The 19277-nt window shown below is 38.8% G+C and overlaps 1 protein-coding gene across 1 annotated transcript in view; it reads right to left on the bottom strand.

Moving 5' to 3' along the window:
* Positions 1–466: 466 nt before the first annotated feature.
* The window catches only part of LOC110541090 (ankyrin repeat domain-containing protein 26-like), a 194165-nt gene continuing 175354 nt past the window's right edge, over positions 467–19277 (bottom strand). Inside the window, 2 exon segments of the mRNA XM_060371561.1 lie at positions 467–492; positions 1649–1759. Of these exon segments, the coding sequence (XP_060227544.1) occupies positions 467–492; positions 1649–1759 (137 nt within the window).

The raw sequence follows: 19277 nt of genomic DNA, 5'->3' as shown, positions 1-19277 counted from the left end.
CTTTCCCCTGTGGGGTGGCCTTGCCAGGCCACAGAGGAAGAGGATCCAGGCAGTTCTGATGAGACTTGATAGGCTGGGGTCAAATGGTAGGGAAGGAGGATTCCCTCTTTATGTGGTCTAGGGGGAGGGGGATAAGGGGAAAGAGGTAGAAAGGATGATGAGAGAAAAGGCTATAACTGGGATATAAATTGAATAAATTATAAAAATAAATAAAAAGAAAAGAAAGTTAAAAAAAGATATCAAGCACACTTGATAAACTTTCTGAGACTTTGCACGTGTATAAAGATTTTTTTTTTTAAATGGACTCAGTACTCAACAAGCACTGTGCTTTAAGGAAAGTGAGGCAGCCTGCAAATTTCTTTATTCTTAGAGTTGGAAGAACCTTTCAAACGATGTCATGTCATATTCCCTTGCTTCAGAACTCCATTTACTATAAAACATGTCATCCAATATGAGTGCTTATTGTTCACCGAAAACTTCTTGCCAGTGAATCTGTAGTGAAGAAGTGCAGCAAAAGTCTTAGCACAATCCTCTGATCATAAAACTAAATGTCTAATCCCTCATAATAATTAACAAGTGGAAAAGATCAGTATGTTGTGACAAGCAAAGCTCTGATAGTTCTCTTTACCATTTGGATTTACAACTTCTTGTTTGAGGAAAGCAAATCATTATGTGATTTTAATTTACAACACTTAAAAATTTATCTACCTATTACATAAAAGCCACCTACAAAGAAAAATTAATCCATTGGTATCTCAAAACTCACTATAATTCAAAACCTTTAAAAGTTCATATATATATATATTATATATATATATAAACATATGTATATCTAAATACATATGTTTCCCTAAACATAACTTGTTCAGTCTATATAATATCATTTATACATATGTTTTCAGGGCTGACCTTTTGGTACTAGGCAATCAACACGCAATAATAATTAATGAAAAAGAGGACATGAATTCGAAGGAGAGTGGAGAGGGCCTATGGGAAGGTTTGGGGAGAAGAAAGGGAATGGAGAAATGATGTAATTATATTATAGTCTCAATTTTTTAAATGGTTGATGAATACAAACTCTAAGAGCAAATTTTCCTCAAATTGTCAGAGCAAGTAAAAAAAAAAACAAAAAACTTGTGAATAACTAATTACTATGTATCTCCAGTTTGTCTTTCCTTCTGACATCTGTCAACATTGCAGCACTTGTTATATCTATCTCTCTCTCTAATATATATATATCAGCTTATGAGAAACTGAAATGACTCAGGGATAGAAGAGATGCATGAAAGATGCTGGTTCTTACTGTCTTCAGCTTAAGTATAAATGCTTAATTCCATCAATCATAGAAAATTACGGATTGATAGGCCACAGCATCCAGAGAATAAATCTTACATCTTTGTTCAAAAATTTCTAGTCCACTAAATTTTTACACTTCACTCTAAAGCATGTCTCCACCCACACCCTCTCCTATTCCTTCTCAAAATCTGCCTGTATGTTTTGGAGAAAAAGAAATACAAAAATCTAAATTGACATTAGTTTTATCACCACAAAGTAGGTGACATCAGTAGTCATATATTACACATTTGCTATTAATAATGTACAGCAATAATTTAACACATCAAACACAGAAATCTAAAGTTTGACTTACCTGTGGTGTCAAAAGCAGAGTGCTGGAGTTCCCACTGACTGGAGTCACTAGATAGCTCAGTCAGACTGGATAAAGTAAAATCGGTGTTGGAATCCCGCTCATGTCTGAAGACTGTGGAAGAAAGATTATGTAGCTCAAAATTTCCAGCTGACATTGCAGAAGTTTTAAGGAGCTGTATAAAAGCAAAACCACATTACTGCAGTCTTAAAAGATCAGTGTAAAGAGTGAAAATCACCATCCTAGCCAATAGTCACTTGACTTTCTTGCAGTTATGTTTACTTGGAAAATCCAGAGGAGTAAAATCTATAAGGCTGACAAAGGCTTTTATACTTATGTCTTTCCTAGGCAAGTAACTTCCACAGGATGGATGGCTTTTAGAATTGCTTTCCTTGAATATATCTCTTGCTTTTAAAAGACAACAACACTCAAACCCTCTCAAGAGAGACTGCAGTGAAAATAAAATGGGCTAAGTGAGGCTATCTGCAAAGCTGCAGGGATTGATGATGCATCTCCTTTGTTTTGTTTTGTTCTTCGAGACACAGTCTCTGTAGTTCAGGCTGGCCTGGGTTTCACCATGTAGACCAGGCTGGTCTCAAGATTTGGGCCATCCATCTTCAGTCTCTGCCTGCAAAATATGGGATTGTAATTGTTTGACATCACAAATTACAACAGATGCTTTCACTAGGTTGGCTCTAGAATCATTCATTCGCATTTTTGAAGAGAAGAGATTAGCTGAGCAGAAAGACCATTCAAGAAATTTAAGTGTATCTACTGGGCATTTCATCCCAAGAATTATTTAACTGGAAGCTAGTCTTAAATGATAGTGCCTGTCTTATTTAACCCTGATGATTATTGAATGATAACTATGATTTAGTGTAGAAGACATTATAAAACTAATACAGACATTTTGGAAGTCAGTACAGATTTTCTCAAAAAGGGAAATAACCATATGTCCTGATTGTACCACTTCAGACTTTTTACATAAAGGAATCTGTTCTATACAAAGAGATACATCCAGGTTCATTGCTTTTCTAGTTCATGTTCCCTGAGCTTTAGGAGGTGGGGTGATTGTGTGTGTGTGTGTGTGTGTGTGTGTGTGTGTGTGTGTGCAGTGCACGTGTGCACACCCCTGTTTGGCCCACTGCGAGTCTCTACAACTCCTATCTCATGCAACATAAAGCATCTCTGACCCAGGCAGGACGGTAGCACTCTCCTGTTTTATTTTTTATATTAATTACAGTTTATTCACTTTGTATCCCAGCTTTAGCCCCCTCCATCATTCCTCCCAATCCCACCCTACCTCCCTCATCAACTCCCATGTCCTCCACTTTCACTGATAGGGGAGGTCCTCCTCCCCTTCCGTCTGACTCAAGCCTATTAGGTCTCATCAGGACTGTCTGCCTTGTCTTTTTCTGTGTCCTGGTAAGGCTTCTCCGCCCCCTAATAGATGTTTAACAGTTCATTTGACTACACATTTTTTTAAATAAAACATCATAGTGCATTCTTCCTTATGATCTGTGACCTTCCAGATTTTGAACAGGATGACAGTACCAGGGATGTGATCATTACCATGGAGAAGGCCTAAGATCCAAGCAAATGGTTGGCTTCCCCACATAGTATTCCTGTCCTTATTGCATCAGTGGGAACTAGTTGGTTAAAATCTGTACTGACTTCCAAAATGTCTGTATTAGTTTTATAATGTCTTCTACACTAAATCATAGACATGTTAAAATTGTAGCACATAGCATCACATTCAGGCAAGAACATTGTTGAGTTTATACCCCAAGAACCTTCATAGCAGCTTCTAACACAATGAGCACCAGCCCAAAGTGAGAAAGCTTCCAACTTAGTTCCATCTTGATTTCTGTGTTCTGTACTGAAAGTCTGTGTTGTCTTCACCAGTAAGGTGTTGTTGTAGGTAACCAAGAGCAATGACAATAACCTAAAATGTTTGAGGGTCACTAGGGATTCCCTGATCAGCAGGTCCTAGGGAAATATCCAAAAACTGAAGCTGGCATTTTATTCTTAATAAATTAATAAGAGACTTTATGGTGTCCCAGAAATAAAGAAATGTGAGGGAATGGCAGTTCTGCTTTGCCTGACCACCATCACTTTTTTGTTGGTGTGAGTACACGTCCTTGTTGCTACTACTGCTAATGTCGGCATGCTTTATGGACATTCTAGCTTCTTCTGGTTCCAATGTATACTGAAGACCAACAGCTCTCCAGCAGTCCTTTGGGCTTCAGCACCAGATGGCCCTGCTACAGCATCCACGATTCTAGCCTGAGAACTACCAGAGTCTCAGGCTTATCAGTGTGCTGGCAGCCATTTGAAATATCTAACTCATATCATGCATTTATATTTTTATGATTAGCAGACATAGTATGGGCTTTTTTTCTATTGCTTCAATTATTTTTTTATTTTTTATTAATTACACTTTATTCATTTTGTATCCCCCATAAGCCCCTCCCTCTTCCCCTCCCGATCCCACCCTCCCTCCCCTTTCTGCATGCATGCCCCTCCCCAAGTCCACTGATAGGGGAGGTTCTCCTCTCCTTTCTGATCTTAGAGTGGATGTTTTCTTACAGAACATCCTACAGTTGAAAGCCCATTCTTCAGAATCTCTCACTGCAGAAATAACTGCTGTAGCAGAAACAACATTGGATCATACAAGGTACAGATTTAACTTCATATGGAAAAACAAACAAACAAACAAACAAACAAACAAACAGAATTACCAAAATGATCCTGTATACTAATACTTAAGAGGAGACAGTAAATTAGAACAAAATGACAGCCTACAGATGGGAAAGGATCTTCATCAACCCTATATCTGACAGAGGGCTAATATCCAGAATACATAAAGAACTAAAGAAGTTAAAAAGAAACAGATCAAGTAATCCAATTAAAAAATGGGGTACAGAGCTAAACAGAATTCTCAGTAGAGGAATATCCAATGCAGAGAAACACTTAAAGAATTGTTCTACATCCTTACTCATCAGGGAAATGCAAATCAAAATGACCCTGAGGTTTCACCTTACACCCATCACAATGGTCAAGATCACAAACTCAAGTGACAATACATGCAGGAGAGGATGTGGAGAAAAGGGAGCTGATGGGCAGGTAAACTTGTACAACCACTTTGGAAATCAATCTGGAGCTTTCTCAGACAATTAGGAATATTGTTCCCTCAAGTTCCAGCTCTACCACTCCTAGGCATATATCTAAAATATGTTTAAGTATATAAGGACATTTGCTCAACCGTGTTCACAGCAGCTTTATTCAAAAGAAACAGAATCTAGAAACAACCCAGATGTTCCTCAATTGAGGAATGGATACAGAAACTGTGGACATTTACACAATGGAATACTACTCAGCAATTAAAAACAAGGAAATCATGAAATTTGCAGGCAAGTGGTGGGAACTAGAAAAGATCATCCTGAGTGAGGTATCCCAGAAGCAGAAAGACACATATGGGATATACTCACTTATAAGTGAATATTAAACATATAATATAGGATAAACATACTAAAATCTGTACACCTAAAGAAGCTAAGCAAGAAGGTGGACCCTGGGTAAGATAATAATACTCACTCAGAAAGGCAAATGGGATGGACATTGGAAGAGGGAGAAAACAGGAAACAGGACAGAAGCCTACCATGGAGGACCTCTGAAAGACTCTACCCAGCAGAGTATCAAAGCAGAGGCTGAGACTCATAGCCAAACTTTGGGCAGAGAACAAGAAATCTTATGAAAGAAGGGGGAGACAAAAAGACCTGGAGGGCACAGGAGTGCCAAGGAGAGCAACAGAACCAAAAAATCTGGACAAAGTGCTCTATTCTGAGACTAATACTCCAACCAAGAACTATGCATGGAGATAACCTAGAACCCCTGCTCAGAGGTAGCCTGTGGCAGCTCAGTCTCCAAATGGGTTCCCTAATAAGGGGAGCAGGGGCTGTCTCTGACATGAACTCAATGGCTGGATCTTTGATCACCTCCCCATGAGGGAAGAGCAGCCTGATCAGAGCACAGAGGAAAACTATGAAAGACAGTCCTGATGAGGCCTGATAGACTATGGTCAGATGGAAGGGGAGGAGGTCCTCCACTATCAGTGGACTGAGAAAGGGGCAAGGGAGGAAAAGAAGGAGGTAGAGTGGGATTGGGAAGGGATGAGGTTGGGGCTACAGCTAGGATACCAAGTGAATAAATTGTATTAAATAAAAAATTATAGGAAAAAAGAAAACCAGCATTGGATAAATGTAGGAAAGGTGGTTAAACACATAAATAAGAAAAAAAAAAGCCACCAAATGGAAAAATTTATTCACAAAGGTAGAGAATGTATGAAGTATAATAACCTATCAGAATTGCTAAAATCAAAAACATATGTGACAACTCTTTCTGACAAAGATAGGACACAAGGGGAATGCTCACCCATTGCTGATTAGAGTGAAAACTTGTACAGCCACTGAGAAAATCAGTATGGTGGTTTCTATGAAAGATTTTAAGATAGAGCTACACCACTCTTGGGAAATATCCAGAGCACTTAATCCCACCACAAGGACACTTGCTCAAGCATGTTCATTGATGATCTATTTATAATGGACAGAAATTGCAAACAACTTAGATGTGCTTCATTTGAATAATGGATAAAAAATGTGGTGCATTTTCACAATGGAGTATTAGTTGCTAAAAAAAATTGTTACTACATGAAATTTGTAGACAAATGGGTGGAACTAGATTATGCTGAGTAAGGTTTCCCAGGTTAGAAAGATAAATATGGTAATGCATATGCTTGTATGTATATATTAAATATAACATGAATGATAAACAAATTACAATCAATAAATCCAGGGAGGTTGGGCATAGCAGAAGGGACTGGAAAGAACACATAAATCTCACTGTGAGGGGAAAATAGGATAGTTTTTATGGGTGGACTGGGATCAAGGTTAGTAGTGTGTGTGTGTGTGTGTGTGTGTGTGTGTGTGTGTGTGTGTGTTAAAGAATGGTAAGATTAGGTGGAAAGGGGAAGAGGAGATAAGATTGAGGTCAGGAATGAGAGGAGAGACAGCTACAATTAAAGGGCATTTGAGGGTTGACATGTAAATCTAGTGCAGTGGAAACTTATTATAATATATGAAGACAATTCTAAAGAAGTCCACAAATAATAAGGAAGACTGAATCCCAACTGACCATCTTTTTTTTACCAAATGAAGCTTCCAGTACTGTGACTGGGTCTCACCCAATTGTGCCATTGGCCAAAATCTCACGGAAATCCTCAGACAACCCAGGCTGGTGCCAAGACAATAGGTTGACCTTTACAAACTGACAACAAGACACCATTGCTAAAGAAATCACCCATACAACTTCTGGGACATGGAGATGTCAAGTTTGCACCTCAATAGAACCTTCAGCCCTGTGACTGATAGTCTTTGACATGGAATGGTGCTCTGCAGGCTACCAAAAGGGAAACACAAACACCACCATAATCCCAAAACCTTTGCTCTACAATCTGTCCTGCATGAAAAATATGATAGGACAATGGTGGTACAAAACTTGTGTGAATAACCAAACAAAATCTGATTTGACTTAAGGCCTACACCATAAGATGGAAGCCATACATGAAATTGCTTGTGTGACCAAGATCCAGAGTCTAGATTACCCAGAGTCCTGGATAAAACCAAGTACTAATGGCCTAAAATATTTTTTAAAAGCAATAATAAAATGCCTCCTAATTATATTCTGTTATACTCATGGATCAGTTCCTTATTCAGCTATCATCAGAGATGATGCCAGGAGAACAAGGCCATCTAAAACAACTGGTCAAAGATTATATGAACTCACAGAGACTGATGCAACAATCACAGGGCTGACTTGTGTCTGCACCATTTCCTCTGAATGTATACTGCAGTTTTCAAATTATTACTTTTATGGTTCTACTGGGTGTGTGAAAGAATGGGTCTCTGATTCTATTGCCTTCCTTGGGACTCTTTTATTTTTTGTGTTGACTTCTCTTTCCAACTTTGATGTGATGGTTTTCATTTTATCTTATATTTTATTTTGTTGTTTTCTTATTATCTCAGATGCTTTTTCTTCTCTAATGAGAGACAGGAAGAGAATGGATTCAAGTAGAAGGGACAGTGGGGAAGAAATAGAATGAGTAGAGGGAAGAAAAATTGTATTCAGATTATATTGTTTGAGAAAAGAATCTATGTTTAATGAAAGGAATTAAAAATAAAATAAAGTTCAGTACAGTAAAAAACATTACTGAACACATGGGGAGGGAAGGAATTAAAAAAGAATATACATAAAATAGATTTTTGGATATAGCATCATTGTGGGTTCTTGATATTGGAGAGTACTGGTGATATTCATGGAGAAGCTAGAGGTCAGTTGAAATTGTGGACTCCCCTTTTATGTGGCTGCTGAATCTTTACTAGGCAACAGCTGTATATTTATCAGGCATCTCTGCACAGTGGCAGTTACCTTGCTTGTATATAAGGAATTTTTTTATCATTTTGACATATGGTTTGCTAGGCAAGATTTTCTTACCCTTCTAAGACTTCCCAGGTTTATGCTGCCTGGGGATGTCTCCCAGGATGTTTCCTGAAGAAGATGGGAAAAAATACAGAGACCCACAGGCAGACACTACATAGAGACACCTTGGAACACAGATCTAAAGGAGATGCTACCATCAAATCTCTCTCTCTCTCTCTCTCTCTCTCTCTCTCTCTCTCTCTCTCTCTCTCTCTCACACACACACACACACACACACACACACACACACACCTCAAGAACTCCTAGAACTCTGCAGAAGAGGAGGCAGAAGAAATGGGAGTGTCTGGTTTCTGTTCAGGGACTGGTTGGCTTCTCCTGCTACTCAGGGATTGGTGGGTTTTAGTGGAAAGCTCAGAGACTGGTCAGTTTTCCTGCTCTGGTATTGTTGGGTTTTCTCCAGACTTTTCACCTCAAATTTGCATAATCCAGGATGAGTTCTTTTTTTATTTTATTATTATGTTTTTTTATCAGTTACATTTTATTAACTCTGTATCCCAGCCGTGTCCCGATCCCTCATTCCCTCCCAGTCCCTCCCTCCCTCTCTCATCTCCACCGTGCCTCTTTCCAAGTCCACTGATAGGGGGGGACCTCCTCCCCATTCATCTGATCCTGTTTTATCAGGTATCTTCAGGACTGGCTGCAAAGCCCTCCTCTGTGGCCTAACAGCCAGGATGAGTTCTACTGAGGAGCTGCAGATAACAGTTACAGAGGTCTTGGAGAGGAGGAGCTGGCCAATTCTCTGCCTTGACGGTGCAAAAGACTAAAATTTACAGAGACTGCTTGTGAAGGCAGTAGGCTGAAGCGGAAAAGGTTGTCATTATCATGAACATTTCCCACGGTGTCAGCGGTAGACATTCTAAGGCAGGAAAGGTGTAGGTTCCCAGAGCTGTGGGCTGAGACAGGAACAGCCACCATGGATAGCTGCAGCTGAGGCACTAACAAGAGCTACCATTATGACTCCTACCTTCAGGGCCCCAGGGCAGTCAGGAAGGGGTGAGGCAGGAAGGAGAGCTGGCAGGGTCCCACTTGACATTTTAGTGGCCCATTGCTCAAAGGCTAGACGTTGCTCTTTGCAGGGGAGGATACTCAGTGGGCCTCCACTGCAGCTGTGGGAAAAGCGCGGGCCACCACAGCTTGGGGCAGATCACTATAGCTGCCCCAGGTCAAGGCTTGAGGTGTTATCTCCACCATGGGCGTTGATATTGCGTGGATGCAGCCGGTAGCGGGAAGCCATGGCTTTTGCCTCCAAGGAGCTCCACAGCTGCCATGGCTCTCTCTGACGCTGGGCTCTCTCCGCTGCGGTAGGCTGCTTTGATCGCTGCTTTGGGCTGCCGTTTCCAGCAAAGATGAAAGCCCTATATTCTCACCTGCCGAGAATCAAAGCCATTGCCTTGCCAGCTTCATCTTTTAGTGTATCACTGTGCAGCCAAAACTAATTTTCCCCGTCTTCTCTCACTGGGAAGCTATGGTGGTTCAACCTGAGTTTCTTTAACTTGCAGAAGTTCTCTGATCTCAGCCACAACTGGAGTCTCATGAGAACTGTAGGCTTGTACTGAGGGTGACAATGTTGTCTACTCATGTTGACTCAAGTAGCAAGGAATTCCCCTCTGTAGACCCCCTTTGTAAACTCTGTGTATTTTGCAAACTTTGTATACTTCGTAAACTTTGTAAACCTTCAAGGAAAGAGTGGCCACTTCTCTGCCTGAGGAGCTAACTACCCTAGACTTTTCTGTCATAAAGCATTCCAAGCCTCTGTAACTGTCACAAAGGTAATCTCCAGCCCTACAGAGGGACCCTTTCCAGATTATGCTAATTTTAAAGAAAAAGTTTGAACAAAAAGCCACCAATCTTTGAGGAGGAAAACCTACCAATCCCTGAATACGAAAACCCATCAATTCCTTAACTCCCTCAAGCTCAGGGCTTGAAAGCCCACCAGTACTCACCCTAGAAATCTCTGCCCTTTGAAAGCTGCCTAAGAAATTCGATATAAAGGCTGTATTTATATAAAAGTTCCCTGCTGTTCTTTCCCAGGAGTAGGGGTACCAAATCCTGGATTTCTCTCTACATAGCCTAAACCCTTCCAATAAATTTCTTATATGAGATTTGCTCCCTGTTGTGACTGGTTCATTAGAAGCAGCCAAGCAGCAGTGAAGAAAAGTGGAAAAGTGGAGAGAGGATGAGGCTCCTGAGGTCTTCATCCCAGTTGGGAATACCTTCCCCTGGAAGCCATAACACCGAAGGAGAAAAGCTGAGGCTCCAGAGCTCCTCAGCTCTGCTGAGGAAACCCTCCCTTGAGAGCTTCAATGCTTCTGCTGAGATGACCTCCTCACAGAGCTGTGTAGTTCCTGTTCTTCCGTGGTTCAGGATGCCCTTCCATTAGGACACTGTCTTAATTCAGAGCTGGCTGGTTCCTGGGCTTCTGAGTCCTAGGACACCTTTCCTTCTGAGCAGGAAGGCCAAAAGATACTACTTGGCCTTACCTAACATTTGGAAGTAGATTCTGAACCTTTTCATCCAACTAGAGTAGAATATGGCTAAAGCTATGATTAGTTTGCTCTGCTTCATCATATAACTTTCTGGTGTTTTATTTTATTTTATTTTCACTTCCATATCTCTTCCTGTGTTTCTCTCTTTGGATAATTTTAATTTAGCTCTCTACTTAATTGGCTTTCACAGAGATATACTCAAGTCCATTTGTCATTTAATCCATATATCCTGCCATTAAGTACTCAATTTTATAAATCACATCTATGTACTACAGAATGTTTTTTTCATGTGTTTGTGACAAATGCTGCTGATTTACTACATGGCATTTGTTAGTATACATGAATTTACAATGTACAAATAATTTATTGATTTGATAATATATTTGATACACAATATATAAGTTGATAATTATACTCCAAAGTATATAAGGAATAAGAGTTTACTGACAAGCAAATTATGGATTAAAAATTCACTGAAAATCTGGCATCCTAGGTCTAAACATCCTATGAATCTCCAAAAATGTTTGCAACAATAAACTTTTAGTTTCTGTGGATACTAAAGATCCAGACAATCAGAACATCGCTAGTCCTCAGTCTCAGCTCAGAGGCTTCTATCCATCTTCAAACAATCCTGCATCTCTTGGTGGGTATTTTCCATGACATATTGTGATGGTTATTAATTGTCAAGTTTCCGTGGTGAGACACGTACAAGACAAGCTTTTGGTCACATTGTATAAAGGATTATTTGCCAGTGGCAATGCCTGTAATGAATCCATCAATCAATGTGTAAAGACTTATCTTATCTGTGGGTGGGATCACTCACTGGCCAGGGTCCAGTGTAAACTAAAGAGAACAAGCTAAATACAACTCGTAATCTGGAAATCATTTCTCTGCGTTCTTGTGTTCTTGTTGTGGCCATCCCTCTGACCTTTCTATCATGATGGACTGCAGTTTTGAACTGTGGGTCAGGATAAAATCTTTCTCCCTTAAGTGGCTTTTATTTCCAGGATATTTTGACACAGCAAAGGTAAAGAAACTAAGCTATGACATCTAACGCTTTTATTTAGAATGGTTTCTGAAAATCTCATTGAAGATCACTGTAAAGGTACCAATGTCCTTTTCCTGGAATGCACAATTCTTTCAAGTGTTTCTTATGGTGGAAGCAGAAAGTTGTGATAAATGTCACATAGAAATCTTTTTTTATTTAACCAAGGAACAACTTTGTTTCTCTCAATGTGGATCGGTTTATTTCTGTTACTACAGTCATCATTCACTTGATAGTAGTTCCCATAAATTCCAACCTTTTTTCCTTCTTTCATTTGTAAACTTAAGTTGAATTGTAAACTCTCCTCCGGCATGCTAAATTTAGACAAAATATGCGGTATTGCTTAAAAGTCAAGATGGTTTTATATTTTTTATATAATTTTAACATAGTTAAACATTGTAAATAATTTAACCTTTAAGGAGACAGTAACTGTACAAAACAAGAACAGTGCAGTTATTCTTCACAATTCTTGATCTCTTTTATAGATCATCACAACACAGTTTTACAAACCATAAGCAAAGCAATAGTTTCTTTTTGTTAGAGATACTTTACTTTCCTAAACATTGTGTGTGACAATAAATCCTATTCTGGTTTCAGCATGACTCTTTGACTCACATGATTATTCCCTACCTTCTCTAACATAATATGACTGAAATAAATGAAGACTTAAATAATATAGAAATGGTATAATAGTAAATTATCAAGAACTTGAGAATCCTCTCTAGCATGTGGCTCATGCTGGACAGTGAGTAAATCCCTGGAGAATTTTCATTGAGACAGCCACTGATGCTCACTCCCTTGACTCAGAACAGTGCTGGAAAAACTGCAGTGAGGCAAGATTTGCTTCAGTTATCATTTCATTGTGATTATTCACCAGAAAAACAAGAGAGTGATACACAATTATTTACTTAATTGGATGTCTTAGCTAGACAAAGAATGTGACATTAGAAACAAAATCTAGATCAAAGAAACAGTAGAACTAGTGTCCACACTAGTGATGGTTAGTATCAGTGCAACTGTTCAAAATTCTCGAGTTTCAAATAATATTCTTATCTAAATTCACCTAACATGTATTAAAGCTAAAGCCCAGCCAGTTGGTAAGGCACAGGAGCTTATCTCATTGAAAAAACTGTAAAGAACAATTAAAACAGCAGTGATTTGCTCAGATCCTACACTGAAGAAAATGCAGACTAGTGTTTGTAAATTCAACATTTCACAATTCATGTTTTAAGAGTATAACTGTACTTTTTATTGTTTATTTGTTTGTTTATTATTTTTATACAGCATTCTGCTTGCATGTGTGCCTGCATGCCAGAAGAGATCACCAGATCTCATTATAGGTGGTTGTGAGCCACCATGTGATTGCCGGGAATTGAACTCAGGACCTTAGTAAGTATAGCCAGTGCTCTTAAACTTTGAGACAGTCTTGATGAGACCCAATAGGCTAGGGTCAGATGGAAAGGGAGGAAGAACTCCCCTATCAGTGGACTGGGAAAGGGGCATGGGAGGAGATGAGGGAGGAAGGAAAGGTAGGATTGGGAGGGGACGAGGGTGGGGCTACAGCTTGGATTCAAAGTGAATAAATTTAATAAATTTAAAATTTTTATTTTAAAAAAGAGTATAATTATAATAGACAGCTCCCAGATTAGGCACTCTGCTTTAAGCCACTACTTCTCATATGAATCCATCCCAGAAAAGTTTAAAGTCACACCTACCCAAAGTCACTGAATATTCTTTTAGTGAGCATAAATTTGATTCCTAAGACCCACATAGTAGCTTAAAAACATCTGTTGTTCCAGTTCCATGGATCCAATAACCTTTTGCCTCTGAGGCATTGAGAACATACACATATAGACATACATTCTAGTAAAAGTGCCTGTAGACATAAAAAAAAAAAAAAGAATGTTTAGCTTGTTAAAATTATGTTCTACCTGGACACAACCACTGACTACAAAAAGTATCAGCATGCAGTGAGTGTAAACCTATCTAAATGAAATACATGGAAGATCAAGCACTATGAACTGGAAAAATAAAAAACCTGCTGGAGAAGAGTCTTGGAAGGAAAGCCTTCTCTATTTCCTGTCTGTACAATGACCAAAGGCTCTGGAATGATACATTTGCTGGTGTTTCTCTGTATCATTTTACCACAATCCAATGATTTAACAGACTACTTATTTTGCAGACTTCTGCATGATGACTGATTATAAAGACTGTGTCATGAATATGAGTTCAGAAAATTTGAAAAATATAGTCTAGGTTGTGCTAAATTGTAATAGCATACATTTCATGGAGGCAGGATAGAATATGCCATGAGTTTGGGTATTTTCTCATTGTTTTGGCAAGAAACTTGACAGAAACAACTTCAGGAAGGAGTTATTTTCCACAAATACTTCAATGATTTCAGTCCATGATCTTTGCTACAATGATTGTCCTTTAGATTACGCAGAACATTATGCCAGTAGATGTAAACGTGGAGCTCAACTTTCCAGCCCGTGTCTAAAAATAAGTGTGTAGATATGAAGCAGACAAAATAGGAGTAGGACAGTATTTTTTCCAGAATACCATAGTAGAAAAAGAAATCATCCATTACCTATGTCCTCTGAATAGTTCGTGTCTCTGAATTCAATTCTCCATTTCTCAGCAATGTCATCATACCAAGAGTTCATCAAGTTATTAATCTAGTCAGTAGGTGAAACCCTTCTTCTTCGGATGGTCTTAAGAGCATACCAAGAGGTGTGCCTGACTGATTCCTGAGTAATTTTTCAGTCTAGTCAAGTGACCAATCAAAATTAACCTTTACAACATGTATCAGTTTCTACAAGGGTAGCGCTTCTGAATTTTCCAGCAAAGACTGATAGAGCCTCTGCAAAATGGCCAAAGAATGCATTCCAACAATACATTCTAACAATTATTTTTCAAATTTTCCTCTGGTGGTAATGTAAAATTCAGTTATGCTGATAAATCCGTGTATGTGAACATGTAGTGTACATGTAATGATAACTATTGGAAAGATATACTATCTAAAAGCACTGATAGAAAAATATTTAAAACAGGACTTCACGGTGGGTATAAAAAGGACTAAATTAAGGGGTAAGTGCTTCCACGGTAAAAAAAAAAGAAAAAAAAAATCACTTCCCACAAAATGTCCTTAGTGTGCCGGCGTCAGTCAGCAAAGTCGAACGGTTCTTGAGTTGGGAGTGAGGATTAAAATTAATAAAATAAACACACAGCACACAGAAAACTTTTTAAAGGTCCAGACTCGACAGCCACAGCAAAAGGCAGGCTGCTGCAGCAAGCAGTGCCAGCAGCAAGTCTCCCGTCTCTGCCTCCAACCCTCTTCTCTAGCTCCTCCCCTCTTTCCTGTCCTCTGGCTCCTCCCATTGCACGACATTGTATCTAGTTGCTTTATTTGTGTCCTGTTTACACAAGAGTTGAGACAGGATGCTTGGAGCATCATCTTCAGCCTTCTTCTGCGGTAACTGGCGGCCTGCCTTTTTATTGTAGAGTTTCTGAGCCAGAGTAGAAACCTCTCAGAACAATGGTTAATTTGCACAAGGAGCCTGAGGAAGAGGTGTGACCCTCACAAGCTATCCTACCTGCTGTCACAAACAAAAGGAGATGGACTTGCAAATTCTACCTTGCCTTTAGAGAAGGTCCGGTAAAAGCAGTCTCTCTGCTGAGATTTAAATATCAAAGCAGCTGCCAGAGGCACTGACTTTAGTGAGACTGTGTGCACTTTTCCCCAGGCAACTCAAATGTCAAGACTACCTGTTGGAGTAGAAGATTCTCTTACCCTTGGGTTAAAGGCTCGGACTTCTAAAATTTCATAGCAGGACAATGCACTGTTAGCTTCTACTAGCTTTTCTGTAAGATAACCTTTTTGATGTCTGTCTCAAGCTAACAGTTGCCTAGGTTACTTCATAGAAATGTGAACATAATCTTTGTCATAAATACTGACTGTTCTACCTAAGTTTAGATAGTTGATGGATGACTAAACTAAAGAAGGTTTGGCATCTGTGCCTTCATATTCTCTCTGCCCCCTTTGTTTTCCTAACCCATGGGACAGAGTTTATTCATCTTTGCATGGGGACACATAGACTCTTTAGAAAATGCTTTATCCTCCACTAATGACTATTTGAGGTGATGTGTGCTTCTTTAGAACTGCCCTTGTGCATCTCAGCAGCTCAAGTACCTAGGATTGCTCATTCTTCTCTTTTGTTTTTAATTTATTTTTATTATTTTTTTTAAAACTTATTCAGATTGCATCCTGATTACAGACCCCTCCCTCATCTATTCTCAGTCCCACTCAGCCTCCCTCATCCCCCTGCCCCTCCCCTAGTTTTAGTTAGAACACAATCCAATCCTACTTTGTACATAGTTTGGCCTCGTGGCTTATTTTTCTATTGTGTTTTATGGAAAATTTGTTTTAAGCATTAAAGCACACCTTTAACAGATTTTTTAAGATTTCAAAGTATATTTGTGTTTTGTCCCTTCTGCTGATTTCTACCTGTCTCAGTAGTGCAAGGACAAAGACAACAGGAAACAGCACATGCTCTTTTTCCATGTGATGTTTGTGTTTTTAAAATGTGTATTTATTATGCATTTGTATTTTTATTATGTATTTGTATTTTTAACCCAATAAATTCTATTAGTGTTGTCTTAAAAAAGAAAATATTTAAAATAATGATAATAAAAGATGTATTTTTGAATGGATGTTGTACCTGCCTGTATGACCGGGCACCATATACATTCAACACCCACTAAGGAAGTTGTCAGATCCCTTAGGATTGAAGTAAAAGATGGTTGTGAGCCACTAAGTGGGTACTGAGAATTGAAATCAGTTCCTTTGGAAGAACAGTCCATGCTCTTAACCACTGAATCATCGCTAGACGCCCCCCCCCCCGACACTTTGGAAATCAAACTGGTGCTTTTCCAGAAAATTAGAAATAGTGCTACCTCAAGATCCAGCTATACCACTTCTGGGCATATATCCGAAAGGTGCTCAACCATACAACAAGGATATTTTCTCAACTATGGTCATAGCTGCTTTATTCATAATAGCCAGAATCTGGAAACAACCTAGATGTCTCTCAACTGAGAAATGGATAAAGAAATTATGGTACAGTTACACAATGGAATATTACTCAGCTATTAAAACCAGGAAATCATGAAACTTGCAGGCAAATGATAGGAACTAGAAAAGATGATTCTGAGTAGGGTTACCCAGAAGCAGAAAGACACACACAGTATATACTCACTTATAAGTGGATATTAGCTATGTAATACAGGATAAACATACTAAAATCTATAGTCCTAAAGAAGCTAAGCAATACGAAGAACCCTAGGGAAGAGGCTTAATCCTCATTCAGAAGGGCAAACAGGATAGACATCAGAAGTAGGAGAAGAGAGAGAGCAGGACAGGAGCCTTCCACAGGGTCCTCTGAGAGACTCTACCCATCAGGGTAGTAAAGCAGATGCTGAGACTCATAGCCAAACTTTGGGCAGAATACAGGGAATCTCATGGGAGGAGGAGGAGATAGAAAGACCAGGAGGGGACAGGAGCTCTACAAGGAGATTAACAGAGCCAAAAAATCTGGGCTTAGGTGGTCCTGTAGGAATGCTAAATCAGGCATGGAGAAGAACTACACCCCCTGCTCAGATGTAGCCTATAAGCAGCTCAGTCTCCATGGGGGTTCCCCAGTAAATGGAGCATGGGCAGTCACTGGAATGAACTTGGTTGCCTGCAAGTTCCATCAACTCTCCCTGGAGAAGTGGCTTTACTAGGACAAAGAGAAAGAGGATCCAGACAGTCCTGATGAGACTTGATAGGCTAGGGTCAGAGAGTAAGGAAGAAGACCTCTCCTATCAGTGTACTAGGGAAGGAAACTTGGGGGAAAGACGGAGGAAGGGTGGGACTCAGAAACGATACAAAAGGAGGTTACAGCAGGAATACAAAGTGAATAAATTGTAATAAATGATAATAATTATTATTAATAAACAATAATAATGAAAAAATAAAAAATAGAGAGGGACATGGGTAAGGAAAATAAAAGTTTTTACTAACATTAAATTCTGAAATGACTTTAAATGATGCTATCAAGTCCTGAACTATTTTCGCCAATGTTAAATTTCAAGATTGGTACAATCCTGTATCAGCCAGTCATCTTTCTTCTGGTATAAAGAAGCCTGATAAAGCCACCTTAGCAATGAGGAGTGGGTGACATTGACTAAAAAATCTCAGATGTTTCAGGTCACTGTTGTGGGGTTTTATTGTTGGGGGCCTGTGAGGGGCAAAGAATCAACAAGAAAATGATGGAAAAGAAGAAGAAGAAGAAGAAGAAGAAGAAGAAGAAGAAGAAGAAGAAGAAGAAGAAGAAGAAGAAGACGGCAGAGCAAGGATGCTCACATTTAACTGGGGACTAAAAGGAATACAGACAGAAATCTCAATGCCACCTTCAAAGAGCACTTACCAATAGCATCAATTCTTGCCACTAGGCTTTAACCACCCAAAGAATCTATTAGTTCAAATAGCACCATCAGCTGGAAACCAACTGTACCCCAAATAAGCTTTGTGAACCACATGAAGATCAGAGCATAATGAAGTGCACAGGGTGACTGAGTCTTCTCTAATGTATAAGAATCTGAAGCTGTAGGTTCTTTTTGTATCTTAAATATCTGCCACACAGAACTATGATTAGATTGCTTGCTTAAGTAACTGATTATTATTTTTTCCTGTAATAAAACATAATTATTTATTGGAAAAAAGATTTACTTAATAGTCCCCAATAAAACTCTTACTTTAGTTTAAAAACTACCATCGTTTAATTCAACAGTCATATTTTCTAAAATATTTTTAATCATCTCAAACATCACTTTGTAACTTAGGCAAGAACTAGAATGCATGGTGTTCATGGCATGGAGACATTATTAACGATTTATTCAAAACAAATTAATAAACAGTAACAAAATTTTAACAGAAAATAAATTTTTGGCTCTTTCTCCTAACAAAATAGTAAATTAAATCAAGCCATAAGCACATTCTTTGTCAAAGGTTTGTTACTTTATATATCCTTATCTATGAATTCCTTGTTCTTTACATCTAATATACTTTCCTCTATTGTCTGGACACTTTATAGTGATATGATTCAGTTTACTATATATTCTTGCTTGTTTTGGACTCTGTTCTCTTAAACAATTGTGTTTCTTTGGGGTTCTGTTATTTTTCCTTAGGCATCTTTCATTTCAGTGGTCAAGGGTTTTGGAAGAAGATAGTATCTTGTAATATAAATATTGTATTTTTTTACTTGATATGTACTTAATAATTAAAGTAAAAAAATGTACAAGCTATGACTTTTTTTCACCAGAGAAGAGCATTTTATTTTATATACATTGGAAGGTAAGACAAACTATGAATTTTAAGGGAGGACATATATCAGCTCTGGTCATAACAAGCCACAAAAGAACAGAAACAATGCACTCTGACTATTAACATGGAAGCTGCAAAGGTATGAAGGGTTGGCACAGAGCTGAATTCTGATGATAG

The sequence above is a fragment of the Meriones unguiculatus genome, chromosome 18 (genome assembly GCF_030254825.1).
Source record: "Meriones unguiculatus strain TT.TT164.6M chromosome 18, Bangor_MerUng_6.1, whole genome shotgun sequence".
Taxonomy (NCBI): domain Eukaryota; kingdom Metazoa; phylum Chordata; class Mammalia; order Rodentia; family Muridae; genus Meriones; species Meriones unguiculatus.
Note: the sequence above shows the minus strand (reverse complement) of the source record. Positions and strands in the feature narration are given on the sequence as shown.